General features: G+C 54.4%; 1 protein-coding gene across 4 annotated transcripts; it reads right to left on the bottom strand.

Moving 5' to 3' along the window:
• Positions 1-114: 114 nt before the first annotated feature.
• SHF (Src homology 2 domain containing F) lies at positions 115-19,481 on the bottom strand. 4 transcript variants are annotated; one of them, XM_054564951.1, is made up of 7 exons: positions 18,984-19,481; positions 10,109-10,250; positions 7,688-7,894; positions 6,102-6,242; positions 4,648-4,819; positions 4,385-4,504; positions 115-901 (listed from the first exon to the last, which is right to left on the bottom strand). In XM_054564951.1, the coding sequence occupies exons 1-7, from the start codon at positions 19,479-19,481 to the stop codon at positions 715-717; spliced, it is 1,467 nt and encodes a 488-aa protein (XP_054420926.1). In that variant the 3' UTR covers positions 115-714. The 4 variants fall into 4 exon arrangements, with proteins under 4 accessions (XP_054420926.1, XP_054420931.1, XP_054420941.1 ...); XM_054564956.1 differs by lacking the exon at positions 6,102-6,242; XM_054564966.1 differs by lacking the exon at positions 4,648-4,819 and having other exon boundaries at positions 739-901.
• Between the last annotated feature and the right edge of the window lie 2,208 nt (positions 19,482-21,689).

Genomic DNA, 21,689 nt, shown 5'->3' with positions numbered 1-21,689 from the left:
TGATTTATAAACAGATCTGTGCTCGCTTTGCCGCTCCTCACTCGGTCAGCCAGGGGTGGGGGCCGGGGGGTGGGGAGTGCGCAGCAGGAGGCGCGGACGCGGTTCTGCCTGGCAGCACTGGATTTATTTATTGCCTCTGGCCGGGTGCCGGGGCAGCCCGGGGACCGCACAAGTTCCCTCAGGCCCGAGCCCTTCCCCACCTCTCCCTGCCCCAACGCCATCTCCATCCCAGGCGTCTGCCATCCCCAAGCTCTACACCAGACTCTGGACTGAGCCCCGCTGGTGGATTGGGGATGGAGGCGAAGAATACGGCCAGGGAGCCCCTCAGGCCCGCGTCCTGTTCAACGCCGCACTGACCCGGGGAGTAGAGGGTGGTGGGCAAGGGGGTCACCACCTCTGCCTCAGAGGCGGAAAGGCTCTGGAGCTGCCGATCTTAAACTCTACAGGAGACCCGCGGTTCTGAAGCCCTCTTCCTCCAGGGGCTATCCTTTCTCTCCAGGGATTCCTCTCTCAGCTCTGGGCCACCTCTTACTCCAAGGCCTCAGTAGCCCTTTCCCCTTTAGAATAAATTAAGGAATCTCCAGCTTCCACTAGATCCCAGGGAGAGGGGAAGAAAGGCTTGGGAGATCATGTCCCCAGGAAGGACCACAGCCTGTAGCCAGGGGACAGGCACAGGACTGGATCCAGACCTGTCACAGAGCCCAGGCCTCACATCTACAGAGTCCGGATGGCCACAGGGTAGAGCAGGGACATGTGCTCAGCCCCCTTAATGGGCAGCTTGCGGCTGGCGTAGTGGTGCACGATTTCAGGGACGCTGCTGAATGGCGGGCTGTTTTGGCCCAGCACATACTTGTCTTCCTTGGTCCGAGACAGCTTCATATGCATGAAGCCTTGACTGCTCCTGGGAAGAGAAAAGGAGACCCTGGTGAGGGGGAGCTCTCTCCATTCTCCCTCCCCTCCCCGATCCTGGCAGCAAATATCTCCTTCCAAACCAACAGAGAGTGGAAGTGACTAGGGAAGGTGGAGGTCAGTCCAGAAAGCAGGGAGGGGGCGGAGGGGGTTTTGTGAGCAGGTAACAGTAGGTATTGGCTTTGTGGTAAGAGCACTGGGTGTGCCAAGAATGTGTGTCTAGTGAGTGTACAGGGTGTGTGCAGGTGGCAACTGGAGGGACCAATACCTCCCGCCTCCTCAAACCCTGGTATCCAGGCACTCCTGCCTTCCGGCCTGTGTGGCCAGGACCAGTTCACCCTCCCCTCCTCTGAGCGGTAGGGGAGGACACCAGTGAGGGGCTCCTGGTCACTGCTGTGGAGACACAACACCCTTGGCAGGACAGCGGTGGACAGATGTGACAACCAAAAGACTCTTGTTTGGGGACCTCTCTTGCAGATGCTAGGGGAGGGGGCAGGCTACTCCCCAAATCTGTAAATAAGTCAGCCACCTTGTCCTGGGGACATCCCTTCACCCTGCTGCTAACTGGGCCTTGGGCCAAGCCCCCGGCTCATCCATCCTGCCTTTTGGCCTGGGCTGACATCATCGATGAGGAGGCAGCCCCAGCCCCATTCTCTTTCTCAGCGAGGACATGCTCCGCTGCCTCTCCTGTCTCCCGGCCACAGTCCAGGAAATCAGCATTAGTGCCTGGCCCTGGCCACAAGACAAGGACCCGCCCACCCCGAGCTCTGGCTATCTCCCAGACGTCTGGGTACCCTCAGCCTTAGAGAGAGGATGTGGAGGTGGTACCCAAGCAAGAATGTTTGTCCAAACTACCACCGGCATGGGTGGCCAGGTCCCAGGTCTGAAACTCACCCACACGCAAATGGTTGGCACTGCTTGGGGGAGCCCTGCTGGTCAGAGCCTACCTGGGGACAAGGACATGGCTCAGAAGCAGGTATGGGAGGTAGGACTGGTGAGGAGGCCGATTCATGGGGAGGCCTCTACTTGAGAAGTGAAGCTGGCAAACCTCCTCACTTGCCTCCCCTGCCTGGGTACAGAGAGGGCTCTGACTGAACCCATTTCACTAGGCCCACCCGTGAGAAAGCAGGGAGAGTGGGGTGACTGAAGAGAGGAAAGGGATGGGAGGAAAACACAGGCCCTTAACTCCACCCTCCCCTCACCTCCTCTCCCCAGAGCACAGTGCCCGGTAAAGCCTGCTGGGGGCCCCAGCCCTGGGCGTGTGTGTCAGGGTGTGGGGCCATCCTTCATCTGCAGGTCTGAGATAACCACTGAGGCTGACAGTGACCACATAGGCCCTGGAGAAAGGAGCCAAGGGCCTCAGGAAAATGTACAGCCCCAGGGGACTGTAGAGAAGGAAGGCAGTTAGTGGTCCCCTCCGGTCTGCCCTATGCCAAGACCCAGGCCCGAGACTGGGCAGCAGCATGGGCCCTGCCTTCCCTCGCCCTCGCAGTTTGGGGCGGCCAGTTTCCCGTAGCCCACTTGGGAAAATCACCTCTCCTAAAAACTGTCCATCTTTGGGGGACAGATCTGGCCATAAAAGGGCAACAAGTAGCCAGAGACCAGAGTTGGAAGCTGAGAGCTCAGCCTCCGTCTGGATAACTGACCTCCTGGGACAAAGTCCCAAGGGTCCATTAGGAGGCAGCAGAACCCTTGCCAGACCCTCAGGGAGCCTGGGTGGGACTAGCTGGGCCGCAGGGCAAGGGCTGGCTTGACTTTTGGAGGAAGCTGTTTAATTACCAGTGAAAGCCCTTCCATTACAGAGAGAAGAGAAACCATAATTGTATTTCCCAGAAGCCATTTATATGTAAACGAGGCCCTGGCAGACCGATGCTGGCGGGGCCAGATCGGCGTGGGCTGGAGCCTGGCGTCCAGGCCAGCCCCCGCCCCCTTACTCCCCAGGCTCAGGCAGGGCTGTGTTCCCGGCTGTGCTCTGCTCCAGGAGCCAGGCCCCTGCAGACTCCCCTTGCCAGGGACTGTCCCGGACTTGTTGACGGGTGGAGCTGTCCCACGGAACAGATGGGACAGCGAGGTTTTTAGAATCAGATTGAGCTGAGTTCAAATCCTGCTTTTGGAAATTTATTCACTGGTAGCCTTGAACAAATCACATGCCTCTTTGAATCTATTTTTTGTTTATAAAAAGAGACTGATTTTGCAGGATGGCAGTTGTTTAGAGAGGGTATATATGCTACTTGGCACACAGTAGATGCTTTGTGAACCTTAACTATAATTTTTAAAACAATACATATTCCTGAAGTTATGTGAATCACATTTTTGACAAATGAATTTTCCCCTAATGCTCCTCTGATTTAATGATAATTCACAGACTCCCTGAGTATGGGAGCTGGAAGAAACCTTAGAGGTAACCATTAACACATTCTGCAAAAAGAGAAACAAGGCCCAGAGACATTAAGGGATTTGCCTAGGGTCACATAGCTAGTTTGATTAAACCCAAGAATAAAACCCAGGTTGTGGCCATAGTTGTATTTTTTTTCTATCATCTTTTAGTGAAGCTGAATAATGATCTTCGAATGCATCTGTTCAGTATCCCAAATTTCCATATTTTGGTTTTGTTTGAAGTGGGGGTACGTCTATACTGCCTCCAGGAAATGTGGTAGGACGTGGTACAGATGCCCCAGAAGGGGTGCGCAGACGTGAATGGACACACCACTCTGACAGGATGCCATGTGCTGTGCAGGCTTTCCCAGGGGGGACTCCTGGGCGCCAAGGAGAGGACTTGTCATCCTGCCAGGAGAGCCTGGGAGGCCGATGCTGGCCTGCGGGTACCTGCTCCCGGGGAGGAAGGCTGACGGCTCGGGAGGGCCCTGCCTCCCTACCTCCTCCAGGACCCTTTAAAGCTCAGCCGTCAGCCACCAGCAGCCAGACCTCCTGCCAACTTCTTCAGAGTGAAGAACAACTTTTTGCTCACTGGCCTGCCCTCCTCCCAGGACCCAGCCTCCATCTCCCCCTACAGATCCTTTCAGGCAAAGTTCCTCTATCTCCTTGCCTGTGCTTCTAGAACATCTCGGACTTCCCTGAATAATGATGATGACGATAACTTAATGAGCATTCAGCGTCACACTAACTGCTTCCCATACATTATTTCATTTAATCCGTCCCTAGAAAGTATTATTGTCATTTCCCTACTTTGTAAGTAAGGGCGCCCCAGGCCACACAGCTAATAAGTGACAGACCCCTTCTGAGCTGGACAGTAGCTCAACTGAGAGCAGGGGCTGAGCTCAGAGCACTCCAGGTCCTCAGGGCCTGGCCCCAAGTCAGCAAATGTTCTTGAGGGATGGGGTTCTCCCCTGCTTGAGTGGGTATGGCAGGAATACGGGAGTCTCCCCTTGTCCTGGCGGTTGTCCTCCCAGTGATTATCCTTGGTGCCATCTTGACAGGCTAACCCTACCTAAAGCTGCCAACCTGCCCCACTCACTTGAGGGACAAGGAGAAGTCATTCTTGCTGGTCTCACTGTTGCGCACCAGGTAGCTGGCCTCTTTGCACAGCCGGAGCAGGTTCTCGGCATCTGTTCGACTGATGGCCCCATGGTACCAGCTGAGGACGAGAGAGAGGAAGGGGGCATTTCTGCTGGGTCCCTGGCTGACCAGGCCCACCCATTCTGGGTGTTCCCTACAGGCAAGCCAGTGCTAGGAGAGGAAGGGAGGAGACAGAGTCCCCAGCTGGACACAGACACTCACACCTGGTTTTCCAGAGGCAGTGCTGGGTCTGTCCACTCCCCCAGGGGGCTGCTGGGCTCCATGCTTAGGGGCTTGGGTGACTTGGGGTTCCCTGCAGAGAGTCGGGGAGGTAGACGCCCCTTCTCCTCCCGGCCCGGTGACAGGCAGCTCTTCTCAGATCCTTCAAACTGGGCTGTGGGGAACATACCAGTCACAGACTCTGAGGACCTCATAGGTAGATCCCTACAGAATAACCAGTGCCCCACCCCATTTCCTGCCAAAAGGGGTCAAAGGCATGTTCTGGAAGGGCTGGACATGCTCATGGGCCTGACTGGCCCTGGGGACCAAATTCTGGGTCCATTCCCCAGGAGGGGGCAGGAGTCGGGGTAGGTGTGGGGCTCAGCCCTCCTGTCCCAGGCAGAGCCTCCCAGTCCCCACCCTGGGAGGGGAGGGAAGAGAAGCAACAAGAGAAACCACTTAAGTTTCTCCCTCTGGAGCAGCTGACTGCCTTCCCCTATTCCATCCTCCGCAGGGTGGCTTCGGCGCTGATAATATTGTTTCTTTCTCCTCCTCAGAGTTCATTACCGTTCTCCAAATCACCCTGCCAAGCCATTCTGCAGAAATGACTTATCGATCTGAGAACAATTATCCGATTCCCCTTGGTGCCATCCTGACAGGCTAATCCTGCCCAAAGCCGCCAGCTGGTCTGCCCCTCCCCCGCCCCCAAGGTCGCTGCCCGCGGGCTCCCCGCCCCCCCCCGCCACCCCCACCCCCCAAGCCCAGTGGAGGTAGCTCTGCCTTTCCAGACCTCCCAGTGCTAAGCCTGCACAAGGGACTGCTGAAGCCAGCAGGCCACACAGGCACAGGCACACATATGCAGGTGACAGAGACCCACCTTCACTCTGTATTTATAAAATACCCACTCACACTCAGACACAAATGTACAAATGGGTCCTCAAGTCCTGTGTGCACATGTGTAGACGCACACACATACCCTTGGCTGTGCATTCTTGATAAAACTGAACATAGGTGACGTGTTTAGTGCCTTCTTTCTCCCCATCTGGACTTTTCTTCCCCTCCTTGCAGCACTTTCAAGCCCTTATTGTCTTTCAGACACCAGATGCGAGGATCAGATCCTTTACTCTGGGGTTAGACATTTCCTGTGCTAGCCAGTATCACCTCAAACTCAGGAGTTATTTGCATTGCTGAAGACTCTGGCCAGTGAATTTAGAATACTGGGCGTTTTGGCATGGTGGGGAAAAGACTGGAAGGGATCTCCCTAAGGAGACACCTTACCCATACCTTTGGGGGTGAGGGGAAGGATGTGTACTTTGTCCGTTCTTTCTTCCTCTAGGAACAGGGATTCTTCCTGGTTCTCCAGACCCTATCCCACCTCAGCTCCTCCAACCCAAGCCCACAGGGCCTGAGGGGTGAAAGCATGCGTCACTCTGGCCAGAAGCCCCCAAAGAACCCACCGCTGCCGTCCTCCAGGCTGGGCTCGGGAAGGGGTGAGGCTGGACCGGAGATGTCCCTGTCCCCGTCAGGCAGGGAGGGGCTGCTGTCTAGCTGTCCCACCGGTGGAGGCCAAGGTAGGTCTTTGATGACCTTAATGTCAACTGGAGCCAGTAGCAGCAGGGAGAAGAGAGACAGACAGGAACAGAGACAGAGACAGAGACAGAGGCAGAAGTTGAGACACTAAAACCCAGAGCCAGGACACAGGACAGCCTAGAAAGGAGGGTCAGAGTAGAGGCAGGGGCAGCTTCTGAATGGGGAACAGGACCTTCGGAGGCTGGGCAGGGCCGCTGACCACAACGGGCTGGTGGCAGGGGGTGGGAGGCTCAGGCGGCAACCTGCACGACGCGGGGCCTGGCTCTGACAGTCCCCTGGGTCCCCTTCATTTGACCTCTCACAAGCCTCCAGGGACCAGAGGGACCAGGAAAGGAGGAAAAGAGGGACAAGGAGCTGCCCACGCCTCCCAGCACCACACCCAGATATCCTCAGCCTCCCAGCACCCCCAGCCTTGTGTGGTGTCCTCCACTTCCCACACCCTAACTCCCGAGCCCCAGCAATCAGGAGAGCGGTGCCACTGGCGGCCCCAGGGCTGCTAACGAGGTTTCCTAATGACGAGCATAGATTTTCCCATTAGGCAATCCAAACAGTATTGATTCTCCAAGGAGACTTCTGGAGATAAACAGCCCATCCTCAGTGATGCATGCTTTACAGGAACAAATTAGAAACCTGTAGTTTCCCAGTCTGGTTGCCAGGGTGGGGAGGACAGCAAACAGCAGGGTCCAGCTCCAAGAGGAGTCTCTTGCCCAAGGAGGAGTGAGGGGGACATGGGAAAGCGAATGAAGTCTAATGGCATTTAAATCCTCTATGTTCTCACTGAATCAAGGATCCAGGAGCTAAAGCTGTGTTTGTATTCCAGGCTCTCGTGCCCCCTCACTCAAACCACCCACACACCCCCTCTCCACGCCGGACTCCTGGCCTGACACGGCCACTGAGGTGCTCGCGACAGAAGAAACCTACCCTCACGCAGTAAAGGCGATGTCTCCCCTGCCCACTGGTCCTCGCTCCTCAGAAATCCCTCTGGCAGTAGGCCCCCCTGGTCTGGCATGCCTCCCACTGGAAGACACAGCCCTCTAACTCAGGGCTGGTATCTCTAAAGGTTACATGGGCAGCTGTTTTCATTGTCTAGTGTTAAATGCCTTCTTTCGTTAAGTGCAAGTATTTAACATATGCCACAAGTTTTATAATTTTGTTTGGAATTTCTTTATTTTTAAATATATCCGGTCCCCGAAAAGATGGAAGTGGCCCAAGCCTGTTGGCCTCCGTGAGGTGGTGATGCAGGGAGACACCTTCATCCTTCTCTTGTGCCCAGTCCCTGACCCTGCACACGGCACAGCGTCCACTGCCAACTCACAGCTCTCCATGATTCAGACTCAACTACACTTCCCTCCTGGGCCTCTGCGGGTCCCAGGGCTCCGCCCCTTCCATTCCCCTGAGCCCAGAAAGCTGCTCAGAGGCCCCAGCAGACCTGCCATCTCCACCCAGGACTCACCAGCAAAGGCTTTGGAAATCCGCTCCTTCTTCCACTCCCAGGGTTGGTCATACTCCTCGGGGGGCCTCTCGTCATCCTCGGGCAGGCGAGACTCCCGGGGCCAGGGGGCCCCCTCACCCTCCGGGGTGGCGCCCTCCTCCTCTGGCTCATAGGGTGTGTCATACAGAGGCAGGGGATGAGCTGCGGTCTCCTTGGAGCCCCGGATCTCTACCAGGGCAAGGCAGGAAGGGAGGTGTGAGAGCAGCCCTGGCTGCCTGGCTCAGCTCCTCTGGGTGTGCGCCTCTACATCGAGTCAGGCCTCCTTCAGAGGAGATGCTGCTGGCTCTGGGGCACACATCCCGGGTCCCTCAAAACACCCCTGGGGTTCCAGAAGCAGGGACCCAACAGAGGCACCAGAGTGAAAGACAGGAGAAAGATCCTGCAATGGCCAGCAAGGGCTGGAGAGCCGAGGCTTAACCATTCAGGAAACCAAGGCGGGGTCCTCTCCTAGTCCATCTCCTTCTTGCTACCCAACAACCCAACTCCCCTTCTTTCCTTGGGTCCCAAGGGATACAAGGGACACCATTTTGCAATCTGAAAATCCTTCTTTGTTACTCAGATACTGCTGACCACCCTGTCCTTGAAATTGTCCCCTTTGATAAGTCATTTTCATGGACTGTCCTCCTCTCTGACCATCCCGTTTGGTTTCTTTCCCTGGATCCTCTCTTGGTCTGTTTACCAAGGCCAAGTCTTACTCATTTCTTCAGGCCCTCGCTCCTTGAGCTACTTGCCCAGTCTCGTGGAACCCTTCGCGCCTATATATTTCCAATTGCCATAAAGATGTTTCACTTTCATGTTTCAAACTCACCACTTTCCCGAAAAGTTCTCCTAGCCTGTTCTGCGATTCTCTTTAGGACTTCTGACCCCAGGGAAACTATGATGAAAGCTATGGAGCTCCCAGGAAAATGTGCAAATATTCTCATCAATTCCAGGGCACCCTGGACCTCCTAGGAGGCCATCTCTCACTTTCTCCATTTCTGTCCACGACACTGCCCTCCTCGGTCCTGGCCCTCCTCCATTCTCGGAGTCCCGCCTGTTCACTGCCAACGCCTGATGAGTCTCACCCTCATCTCTCCACATCTGGATTACTGCTAGGGTGAACCCCCACTCCTCAGGCTCCTATTTCACAGGCTCCGTGGAATAACTCTCCTGACTGCCCTCTGCCCTCTCACCCACCTCTCCCAGGGAGGGAGAGAAGCTTATTTGATTGACTTTCTTGTAGAGAGAGAACATTCTGGTTCTTTCTCCTCCTGCCCCTGTGCAGGGGCCTACAGCTGTCCTACGCTGCCCAAGCCTGAGTGGGCTTGTTTAATTCTGTGGTGAAGTGTTAAGAAGCCCATTGTGGTGACCTAGCTAAGTAGTGTTCTCCAACCACCTTTATCGGTAATAAAGCTGACATTGTAATCTCCATCTTTCTGTTTCCTTGATCTCATTTCTCAATTATTTCCAAGCTCCAGAGGGGAAGAAAGGGGTGTTGATTATTGGTTCCTTAAAGCCTCGGTAATTTCCACAATAGCCTGCTAACTCATCTTTCTAATGCCCAGTTTTTCTAGTCTGTACACCAAAGCCTCTTTAATCCTCTTAAAATGCCATATTTGTCCTATTCTTTTCTTGCTCAAGAATCCATAATGGTTCCCCTCCCCCTTTTGGAGCAAGTCCAAGCACCTCATTGCAGCCTTCAATGCCTTTCACTGCCCCTCTTGGCCTTTCTTGTCTTGCCTCTCCTGTATGTCCAGCACGAAGATTATTTACCTCTGAACAAATCTTCCTTTCATCCTGCCCAGGGCCTTGGCTTAGACTGACTCACCTGTGTCCTCCTCTCTGATCACCCCCTTGTGGTCTTTCCATGGATCTTTTCTCAATCTCTGTCCCCAGGGCCAGGTCTTACTCATTTCTTCCTGCCCTCACTCCTTGAACTACTTGCCAAGTATCATGGAACCCTTTGCGTCTGCATTTATAGTCATGCGTTTCCAATTGTCTTGAAGAGGTTTCACTTTGACATCACATCATTTCAAATTTACCACCTTCCCTAAAGCTAGTGATTCTCTTTTGGACCAATGACCCGCCCCCGCCCCCCCACCCCAGCCCACACCACTATCTTGCCCTTCTGACTATCCCAAATGCTTCCATCTGTCTGAGCTTTGGTTGTGTGGTCTTCTCTACCAACTCAGGTCTCAGGCACCACAAATCACAGCTCCTTCTCCAAAGGGACTATCTTGAAAGCAGTGGTCACCTTTCCCGAGGACCCCAGCAAAGGCATTCTCCATATTTTCTGAAGACCAAGGAATCAGTTGTTAGATGTACGGGTGCCAGGGCTCGTTTTGCAGTACTCAAGCCTCAGGGAACAATCCCCCTAACCCGCTTTGTGACTCTATTACTTACCGGCCATCATCTTTTGGGCCTCATAGGGCTCCATATAGCCATCATTTTCTGGGACCTTCTCTGGGGCTCCTGAAGCTCCTACTGGGCCATCACCAGTCTCCTGGACATCAAATGGGTCTGCGTAGTCTTCTAGGATTGCCAACTATGGGAAGAGAGCAGGCTTCAGACATCTGAGAGATAGCTCTGCGTCTCCCCAGGTACTCTATCCACAGGAGCAAGAGTCCTGGACAGCTGACCTTAGAACCAAAGCCCCAAGTACCCAAGGGAAGAATCTGAGCTTAGGTGGGGACAAGCTCTGGCTCTTCCTTTGCAGGCCTCTCCCACTAGGTTGCTGAAGACTGGTACTGTCTTTTCTGTTAATTTTGTGCCTCTGGGCCATCTCCTAGGCTAAAAGGCCAGAATGAGGCTATGGGTCCTAAGGTTGGCCTCAGTCAGGGTCCCAGCAGGGCAAATCTCACACCAGGTGGTCCACAGAGGGGGTCAATTCAGAGAACTGGTTACAGTGGTGTTGGAAGAGTTCAAAGACTGATCAGGGCACAGTGGGCAATGTGGAGATTAGCTTGGTCCATGTCTACCACTGTTACCAGGTGCTGAACAAAAAATATATGTGCTGACCATCAAGAACATAATGACTGAGTACCCACTTTATGCCACAGTTTTGTAGGTTTATCTACACAACACCCATCATATCATCATGTGGGTATTATCCCCATGTTAAGGAAATGGAAACTCAGAGCAGGTAGGGAACAACATGCCCAAGGCCATCCCGCATAAATGGAGGAACCAGGATCAGAACCTGTGCCCTTTGTAGAAAATCATGCTGCCAGCCTGGCACCAGTGGGCATCTTGGCTGTCCCAAGAGAAGGACAACACTGGGACAGCCATGAGGAAAGCCAGGATTTGGGCTCTGCTGAAATCCCCTAGGCTCCTAGGGGACAGTGACAGGAAAGGCCTGGCCTTGGTCCTCCACGTCCCACTTTCTCCCACACTAGTGGCTCACCGTCACCCCTCTGTCCCTGCTCCCAGTCAAAAGAGAGGGAACCGCAAGCCACAAACCCTGCAGAGGAGTTCAAGGTGCTTAGGGCGGGGTGCAGCTGAGGACAATAGAGCCTTTCTCCGAGCTGGGCACAGGCTCCTGGAGGGCCGGGAGGGGAGGACTGGCTGAGGCAGACAGAGCCCAGCCCACCCAGGGCTGCCAGCCCCAGCCCCTCAGGGGAGCGCTGCAAGGGAGTTGACAGGCATTGACGAGAGGTGGCTCTGGGGCCAGCAGCATGGGGAAGGGCCACTCCTGCCTCTTCTGGATTCCCGGTCTAGGCTTTGGCTCTGGCCCAAGATCCCACAGCTCAGGACTGTGGGAGCCAGTTGGGCAAGGAGGCTGTAGGGGTCACCCCCCTGCCCTGGGTTAGGAGATTTGGGACCCCTAGCAAGATAGAGATGGAAAACGGAAACCTCCCACCTCAGAGGCACGTTCTTCATGTTGCTTAGACTGCTGCAAGCCCCTCCGGGGTGTCTAAAGCACATCCCAAAGGCTCCTACCACCTCATCCTTCAGTTTGTCAGCTCCCAACTTATTCCACTTTGTGCTTGCCAAGCCACCCAGCTCCTTCCCTCCCTCAAATCTCTGCCTGCTTCCAAGAAGACTGCCACCACCATATCATCCACTAGCCTGGAGCTCTTTACCATTTTTGTCTCTCCAGCTCCAATAAGCACCCGGCTCACAGTAGGCACTAGAAAAATGTTTCCACTAGACTGCTGCCTATCTCCCTTGGAGCCCACCGCACCTCATCCTCCTTCCTCCAAGTAAAGAAAAGAAATCCGCTCACCCCCTCCTTCCCCAGGCTGCTTCCTCCCAGGCCAGCTGGCAAGGCCCCCAATCGGCCCCACCCACTTGACCAAGGGGGCTCTGGAGCCAGTCTGTTGGGTACCCAGCCCAGCTGGCACCCAGCCTCACGCTCACACATGGCAGCTCCTTAACAGTAACTGAATCAACAGACATGCTATCCTTAAACCTTGCAATGGCTCTCCAGTGGCTACAAAAAAAGTCCATAGTTAAAGAGATTTAAAGATTCTATTTTCCTCTCTGGCTTCTCTTCACCCATCTCAAATCACTTTGTTACCTGAAAACTCTATGTTCTCTTTCTCATTTCAAAAGCTTTCCCTCTGCCTGAATCAGATTCTTTTCTCTCTTCAGAAAAAAGCCTGTCCATTCTCTCCCCGGGTCTGGTTAGGTGCCTCTGAGCTGAGTTATCATCACATGTGTAGTAAATACTTGTTTTATTAGCTGTCTTCCTGCAGACTGTGAGCTTCCTGAGGGCAGGAACCATGTTCACTGCTAAATTCCCAGGGCCTAAAAGTGCTCAGTAAATCAGTTCCCATAAAACAGAAAGAATGGACAAAGGAGCACATTTTCTGGTTCATTCAGAAGACGGTGGAAGCATAAATCTGAGTGGGGTGGGGGAACAGACAAGGGGATTGAGACCCTGGAAGCTGCTCAGTGAACCGAAGCATGTGGCCCAAGCACCTCCCGCCCTCGCACACTCCACAGAGTCCCCCAGTCCTTCCCTCACCAAGCCTGGTCAGAGCCGCATGCAGCGCCCTTCCCACTGGAGTCCTGGGCCAGTGCCTAGAGCTACGACTCCTCCCAGTCCAGCGTGGGCCTCCCTAGCGCCAGCCCTTGGTCCCTGTGGGCGCCCAGGTGGCAGCTCTGTGGGCAGCTCAATGGCTCCTCTGTTCCACTCCTGGCTCCACACCCTGCTCCGGGAAGCCCAGCTTGTCCCCCCTGGACTGGTGGGCCTAGAGGAGCCACCCACAGGGCTAGGGGTCGGGAGCAGCAGCAGAGACACCTGCTGGGAAGCCAGGCAGGACGGGCACCTGCTCTGGACATAGAGGATCCCTGTCATAGGCCAGGCCTGCTTTCCCAGGGGCTTCTAGGTCAATCAGAGAGGTAAAACTGCTCAGCGGGGGAAGCTGCTTCTGACACCTGTGCCCTACCACAATGCATTTTGTGCATGGGCCCGTTACCGGACTCGAATGTGCTCACTGTTGTGCACCATGCCCATCACAGAGCCTGGCACACAGTGGGTGCTCAGTGCACATTTCCTGGAGGCTCAACGGGCCTCCTTCTCTTCCCAGACTCACAGACTCTCAGATCCCCATTCATCCGAACTCTCACCGACCAGTAGCAGCTGGAGGAGCAGAATGGACAAAGGAATGGGGATCAAAGCCTCTGGCTCAAAGGCAGGAGGAGAAACTAACAGAGAAGCACTAAGACCAGGGCTGATATTTAGGTAACCCTCTGGTAGAGTCACAATGCTGTTAAAATGCTGAACTATTTCCAAACTAACATGTAAGTAGCTCTGCCCAGAGGACCCCCTTATCCCCATACTCCCTGCCCACCAGATCCCCCTCCTCCCTATTGTCCAGCAGGGTCCCTCCAGGAGTCGGCCCCTGTGCCTGTTCCGAGTGGGCAGTGCCCCTCCTGGAGCAGCTGTCAGGCTTTGACGCTCCTTCCTGCGCAATCCTCTCCTGAGGTGGCGGCAGGCCCGCCATCTGGTTCCACCCTCCCCTCCGCAGCTGGGCCCTGCTACGAGTCCCTGACCTCCGCCCCCCCATGGGGCTTGTGAGCCCAGGGGGAGCAAGGGGACAGACATCATAGGGTTTGGCTCTGCAAGGTCCCCCAAATCTACTACTGCCCCTTTCCCCCATTTCTTTAGTTTACATTTAATGTCTGGAAGCCTCTGGTTTTTTATCTGTAAAATGGGGATAGTATTAATACCTACCTCAGAGGTTGGGAAGAGGATGATGAGTGTAAAAGTCCCTGGCCCAAAGGCTGGCCCATAGTCAGTGCTCAATAAATGTTAGCCCTGGTGATAATTTTTTATATTCAGGGATTAAGGCCCCAGAATATAGGTACTTGTCTAGGGCGCACAGCTTGTAGCTGCAGAGATAAGACCGGGATCCAGGTCTCCTGACTCTCAGTGTCTTGCCACAGATTTTACAAAAAATTGGGAAATGCAGCAACAAATAGACATTAGCATGCTAAAGTCTCTGAGAAATCCTGTAGCAAAGGGAGCAGTCTAATTTTGTTTAATTGCACATTTGTCCAAAGTATTTAATACTATGAAATCCTTTTTAACTGAAAGTTTGTCAGTTAGGGGAATGGTATACTATTTAACTCCCCTGAAATCAAAACTTTTTGTACCCTCAGTTCCCACTTATTGGAATGCCTGTCCCAATTGTATCTGCCAGGGAAATTTCTTCATATGAAACAAATTTGTTACTATCCTTTCTAATTACAAAGCAATGCCATCCTTATAAAACAATCAAACACCACAGACATGCAATTGATGCCACCAGCCCTTTTAAGACCGTTACCAGGTGTGTCTGTGGCTACCTAAAGACTGGGTGGCAAGTGGGGGCCTTCATCATTCAGAAATTGGCAAACGCAGCCCAGAATGCACTCCTCTTTCCTCCTCCGAGCCTCCTTCCCCTTGTTCGTTAGCACATGCTTAGTGAACACCTCTGCTCTGCAGGGCTCCTCTCCGAGAGCGTGAGGGTCCTGGCACAGCACTGGCAGCCAGTCTGGAGGCAGGCTGCCTGGTTGTCAGCCTCGGCTCTCCTACTTGCTAGCTGTGAAATCATGCAAGTGTGGCCCAACATTCCTATGCTTCAGCCTCCCCGTGTATAACCTGGGGATAGTAACTGAATTTTCCTCATAGGGTTGTTGTAAGGATCAACCGGCCTCATACATGTCAGCCACTTCAAAATGGTACCAGACACATGGTAAGCGCTCAGTAAATGCCTGCCATTATATTAAAAAGGAAAAGACCAAATTCCTGGGTCCTGCAGGAGCTCACAGTGATGACAGAACAGGCTCCAAAAGACTGAAGCCTCTTGAGGGGTCGTGAAGCCCCATATCTGGGACCCGGGCTCTGGAGGCACCACAGGCTCACTGCATGTAGGGACCGGGCCTCGCCTCTGTTGTCACATGGTATCACACTGGTTCTGTGATGAGGGCCACTGGAGCGGGCAGCAGGCACCCCCTCCAAGCCCAGGCTACAACCGGCTGCTCCCATTCTCATTCACAGTCCACAGGGTCCCAGTTGTTCCCATCTCCCAATGGGTACAACGCCAGGGCTGAGGTGGCACTGGGTAGAGTGGACAGACCTGCCATACAACCCCACAGACTGTAGGCCTCAGCCCTCCCTGAAGCACCAACAGCAGCACAGATGGACAGCTCAGGCCACAAAGGGTTAAGAGGTCTAACCAGCCCCCCAAGGGTCCCTGATCTGGACCCTTCTCTTCTCCTCTTTCTACTTCTACTGGAGGCCACATGTGAGATAAACAGATCAGACCTGCAGACTCTGTGGAAGTCATAACAAGGAAAATTAAAGCAAACACGCAAACTCAAAAAAGGCAAGGACCAAGTCTTCTAAGTGGAGAGACACTTTCAGCACCGAGGTGTCACTTAATGATACATAAACACTCAATGAACACTGGGTAAGGAAGGGCCTCTACCCCTCCTTCTAACCACAGGGCAGGCATGTCTTGTTAGATTTCAGACACCTGAACATCTCCTTCACTTTACTATACTCTTCCTACCTGTCTGTTCACTCCTTCTGAATTTGGGCCTGCAGGATCTAAGTCCATGTGGATACCATCTATGAGGTACATCTATTTTTTTAAGTTCTTAATATTTTGGGCCCTGTGAACCCCTGTGAGAATCTGAGAGCTGTGAGCCTTTTCCCAGAAAAAATGCTCATGTACCCAAATATCTGCATAATTTCTGGAGGTTCATGAGCCCCAGAGATGCCTCCATGAGCTAAGAACAAGAGCCCTAGTTTCACTTCATACAGGGTGCCTGTCTTATTGTTCCCATCACCTCTCTCTCTCTCTCTCTCTCTCTCTCTCTCTCACACACACACACACACACACACACACACACACACACACACATCTTGGCATGATGGAGGCAAAGGACATTGTGCAGATGGCCACAGACAGTTCTAAGCTTCATCTAATCAGGGCCCCTTTCCCATCCCCATCCCCCTTTCCTAGACCAGGTTTTCCCTATTGAAGGTCTGATAAAAGGGAGCAAAGCAAGGGAAGGCCTAGCTCTCTAACCCCTCTGTCAGAGCACAACCTGGAGGCCAGAAAGGGCCCAACACCATGAGGGAGCTCTTCCTGTGACCAGATGGCAACTCCCGGCCTTCCCATCCCATGCAGGGCGGGGCTCCTGCTGCTCCCACACCTGTCCTGCCAGGCCTGCCCAGATGGCCACCCTTGTACCCCTGCCAACTGCAGCAATGGGTCTCAGGGTAGGCCAGCAGCCAGAGCCCTGCATATGAGAAGGTTGTGAGCCCCCTGGGCCTCTCAGGGTCCTGTCTAGGTCCCCATTCTCTCCTACCTGATAGTCACTGAGCTCAATTCCCCTCAATCTCTCTGGCTCATCACAGAAGCATTTCCACCTATTTCATCAAACTGCACAACCCAGCCCCTCTCAGAAGAGTTCTGGCTCCTCTAGCACCAGTCCCTGGGTTGCAGGAGAAGGAGAGAAATTGACCATTCCAAGGCACAGCCTGGTCCTCAGTCCATACCTCATCTCAGGAAGTGACCCAAAAGCCAAGAGGACCTGCAGGGCTGAGAGAGGGAGAACAGAGAATAGGGAGAAAGTAGCCACACAGAACAGAAAAACCGGCTCCACACCACCTCAAGAGCCAGAGCCAGGCCAGCTCACTGTCCGGGGCAGCAACTGCGTGTGAGCTCTGCAGGCGTGTGCTGGCAGTTGGATTTAGGGCAAATGGCTCAGGTATCTTGTCTAGGCTCCTCCAAAGGGAAGACCCTGGAGTCCCCCAAACTTTGCTGTGAAGGGGGTGGAGCTGCTCTCTCTGAATGGTGGGAGGCCCCATGTCAGGGCCCATGGAAACAGCGTCCCGGCCCCTGAGCCATCTTGGATGGCACCCTGGGTCCTTCTCATCACACCCAGTGAAGACACCACAGATTGTGTGGCTCCCAGGAGATCCTGCTGGATTTTGTTCCTGTCCCTGCAGCTGACAAAGGAATCAGACACCTCTTGGCCCCCAAAGTCTGAACAGCCAAGAGATCATGGAGCTGACCCAGGGTGAGGTATGGACACTGTCAGGGAGAAGAGGCTGTAGGTCTCTGTGCAGTTGCGTGGGCACAGCCACTTCATTCTGCGGTCTTTGTGGGGAAATGTATAAGGGGACTCTCTGACCCTCGGGTCACCCTGGCAAAGGACAGTCACCATTCGGGATATATTTATGCACCTTTTTTTATGCCAAGCATTGTGTCAATCACTTGGAAGACACAGACATGAGGAAAACATGGTCGCTGTCCTAGAGGAGCCCACGGCTTGCTAGTCTAAGAGGAAGAGGGCCAGGAACAGCTCAGGCCCACATGCCAATGGGTTGTGAGCAGGGAGGAGGAGATTAACTGGCCAATAGTAAGAACAAGGTCTAATGCTCCCTCTGCCTTACTGCCACCACCGCCATCACGTTAACCAAGAGCGGGGGACAATTAGGAAAAAGAGAAGACTAAGGACATGTGGTGAAGGCACAGCCTCCTTCTGCCGGCTAAGGGTCCTAACCCAGGATGGGCAGCCATGCCCCATGGCAAGAACCAGGAGAAAAAATAATTCACATTCCTAAGGCTCCTGCTCTGACCCTGACATAACTCTCTTATCCAGGAAATCAGGCAGAACGTTACTCTCTTGGCTGGAAGCTTCAACCCTGGAGCCAGCGGATTCGGACAGCAACGTTGCTGTCCAATCCAATAAAACTGAGGAAAAGGGGAATAAGCCTTTCCTCAGGGGGAGTTGGCCTCCCAGGGGTGAGTGAAGAAGGACAACGGGGCCAGAGCAGCCTGGAGTATCATAGAACTTAAGGCTAGAGGGACCTGGGATGGCTTTCAGCTGCCAAGGAGGGAGAGGCCGAAATGAGGTTGAGCAAGGGGTGGCTTCTCCACCAGAGCCCTCTGAGGCACAGTGGATGTTCTCAGGAACAGTGAATGCCAGGCTCTCCTTTCTATCCCAAGCCTGCAGATCCATGAAAGGCTCTAGCCACCTTCAGAATAAACTAAGAGAGGGGGAGTCCAAGAGGAGAAGAGGATTGGTTTCAGCTGCTTAGCCCCTTCCGGACAACAGGTTCTGAGCACTGACTGTCCCCACACCTGGGAGGCCAAGGGAAGGAGTGCCATAGTGGGTCTGCCTGAACCTCAGTGGTCAGCATCCTTAGCACAGAGCTGCATATTCCCTGTCCTGGCTTCCTGAGAACAACAGTCTGCCCGGCTCCAGTCCGACTGCTTGAGGTAAAGGCCAGCTCTTGCTGTGTCCACAGGGAGAAACCCCAGCCTTCGCCTCCTGCCTGTGGCTTCAGCACCTGCAAGGATGCTTGGGCTCCCAGAGGAGTAGGAGGAGTGGAGCTCAGCGCCGGCTCTGCCCTGGGGGGAGGGGTCAGAGATCAAAGGGCAGTGAGCTGCTGCTCCCAGGGGGCAGAAAGGCCATAAAGGGCAGGGTGTGGTGGGGGACTCAAATCCCGTTAGAAAAAGCCTGGCAGATTTAGGCTCCAGGGGGCTGCGATGAGGACAGCAGAGCCCCGGAGGGGGAGGGTCACCAAGTCCTGGGACTATAATAGGGACACAAGCAGAGTTTGGGGCACACGTCCCAGATTAGTAGGTCGAGAATCTGAACAAAGGTGGATGAAGACTCCGAGTCCCGGGGTCAGGGACTAAGATCGTGTCCGCCAGAAACCGTGACACCGAGGGGCCCAGCCCCTGCCAGGCCACCTTTGTCCCTCTCGAAAGCCCTAGACCACCAACCACCTCTTCGCCTGGTCACCCCCGCCCGTCGCGGCACTCACCCTGTCGCTGCTGCCTGGGGGTCCAGAGATCCGTTCCTCGGGCGGGGGCGCTGGGGGACCAGGGGTCTCGACCCGGATAAGGCGGTGGGGGGGCGAGCCGTGGCGCGGAGGCGGCGTGGGGCCGGGGACCACGGGGGTGGCTAGGGCAACGGAGCCGGACGGACCCCCGGAGTAGGGGTCTTCGAAGTCACGCTCCTTCTGCAGACGGTAGGCAGCCAGGATGTCCGGGGGTGGCGCGGGGGGTGCGGCCGGGGAGGGTACGGGGGGACGATAGTCCGGCTCCGGGGGCGCCGGCTTGCCCCCACCTCCGCCCCCGCCCCCCCCACGGAAGCCCAGGTGCTCCCGGAGCCACTTGGCTACTCCGCCACTGCCGCTCCCTCCTGGGCCGGCTCCGGTACCCCCAGCGCCCCGGCGCGACCCCCCTGGGCCGCTCCCCGCGCTTCCCTGTGCCCGCGGCCCCGGGCCGGAGCCCGCCGGAGGGGCTCCGCTCAGTAGCATGGGGCCGGCCAGACTGAGCTGCGGGAGCGCTGTGGTCGCGCGGGGGGCGGGGGCGGGGGCGAGGGCGGAGCTCCGCTGGGCGGCGGGAGGGGGCGGGGCTCGTCAGTAACAAGGGAGGGGCGGGGTTCCGCTCCCTAACAGGATCAACCTCACGGGGCCCCCGCGGAGAAGAGGGGCGCAGGCTTCCCGCGGTGTGGACTCGTGAGAAGTGAAGCGGGTGACCCTAGGACAGGGGATGCGATTCCCCGACTGAGGATGAATCGATGAATCCTCCACGTGTCGCCACGCATGCCCCAGTGGGGGCGCACCTGTCCCCATCAATTCTCTCTCTCCAGCTTCCAGTTCGTGCGCAACGCCAACAGGGGAGCCCTCGGACACCTTCCACCTCTCCCATACTCTCTCCCAAGGCCCCCTAACTGGGAAATAATATCCTAGGAGAAAAGCTAGGGAGGGCGAGAGAAGGAGCTGTTCCTAAGATGTGCCTGTAACTACCCCTCCCTCCTGGGAGGCCCACCTACCTCTTCCCATTCAACTGTTCGCACCTCACAAACTCGAACCCACATTGCTTCCCAAGCCACACAGACACACATCCGATCACAATCAACTTCCTAGAGGCACGTCCTCCCCACGCGCAAACAGCCCCCTCGCATAAACGTCTTTCATTCACGGGAGTACCCGCTTCTAGCAGGCCCACCGGGCCCTGACCGCAGCGCACGCACACGCAGAAATCACTTTAAGTCACATTCCGGGTTTCATTGTCAATCAGGTTAGTGACAAAATAGAAACAGACAAGTCAATAAATCAAGTCTAGAACCAGTTTCAGTGTTGTCTATCACGAATCTCTTTTCCCTGAGGCTCGGATGCTGAAAGGATACTAAGCATTTTTGTCTTAGAAGTAAAGCCAATTTCTCTCCAGAAATGTAGCCCTGAAGCAGGCGCCAACATTTGCTGTTGGCTCTGCTAGGAAGGTAGCAGCTTCACCTCATCATCATCCCCCTAGGCACTCCCTCACTCTTAGGCTCATATCTACCTTCTGAGGGAGCCAAGAACCACGTGAGGCCTCAAAGGGAAGGAACTCACAGCTGGGAGAGTAGAGAATGATGGGGGGGGGGGGGGGGGGCGGGGGGGCGGGGAGGAGGGAAACTGAGAATCCTCTAGGATTCCCAGGGTCCCAGGTCTCAAAATGTTAGAGTTTCTGCTTTATGCATATTCTAGTTGATGTTATAAGACAGCGCTTCTCAAACTTGAATGTGATTATGAATCCCCCAGGGAACTTGTTTGATCGAGGTTTCTGATCCTGAAGGTCTAGCTGGGTAGGGTCCCAGACTGTGGTTCTAATAGGCTCCCAGCTGATACAGTTGCTGCTGGTTCCCCCATCACACTTTGATTAGCAGGGCTGTAGGGCATTCTGAAATATCTGACATTCCGCCTGGCTTCAGGAGGAAAAATAACATGTGCACATTGTAAAAAGAGACCTAAGCTGGGTAGGATTTGGACAAGTGAAGCAAAGGAATGAAAGGTCATTCCAAGCTAGGATCAACCTAGCTTGAGCTGAGAAAAGGCATTGAGATGGGAACCAGAATGCCAGAAAGAAGGGGAGGACCCATAGTAGAGAAGAGTATGAAATAAAGATAGGCGAGGAAAGAGGAGGATGTCATAAAGGTAGAGTTTAAATAATTAAAATGCTGTAATACCTTGTGTGCACCATGTACTTAATCTTATTTTAAATGATCTGTTAGTGCAGTGTCCGCCCCCACCAGAGTGTGGACTCCTAAAGCAGACATTGTTGAGAGCCTCATGGGGCCAGGCCGCTTACTCAGAGCCAAGGGCACAGAGGTGAGGCTGTCACAGCAAGGCCCCTCTGAGGTTGGGGTAGAAATGGCCAGACTGAAGCCTTGCATGCTAGGCATGTTTAGCATTACTGGGAAATAACATCCTAGGAGGAAAAGCTAGGGAGGGCAAGAAAAGGAGCTTCTGAAGGGGAACAAGGTGTTCCCATCACTTAGCGCAGAGCCTGTCATGTGGCAAGAGCTTAACAAACGTTGAAATGAAGATTCTTTTATCTTGTTCTTATTTTATAGAGCTATAATTGTGGTATACACAATTTTGTTTTTATTTTTTAATTTAGTATTGCACAATTTCTCCATTTTGGGGTGCTTTTTTAAAAAAATTTCTTCCAACTCCTTTTTCAAAGAATTTCAAACCTAC

This window comes from Pteronotus mesoamericanus, unplaced genomic scaffold (assembly GCF_021234165.1).
Source record: "Pteronotus mesoamericanus isolate MK-2021 breed Mesoamerican mustached bat unplaced genomic scaffold, CSHL_Meso_final contig_164, whole genome shotgun sequence".
Classification (NCBI taxonomy): domain Eukaryota; kingdom Metazoa; phylum Chordata; class Mammalia; order Chiroptera; family Mormoopidae; genus Pteronotus; species Pteronotus mesoamericanus.
Note: the sequence above shows the minus strand (reverse complement) of the source record. Positions and strands in the feature narration are given on the sequence as shown.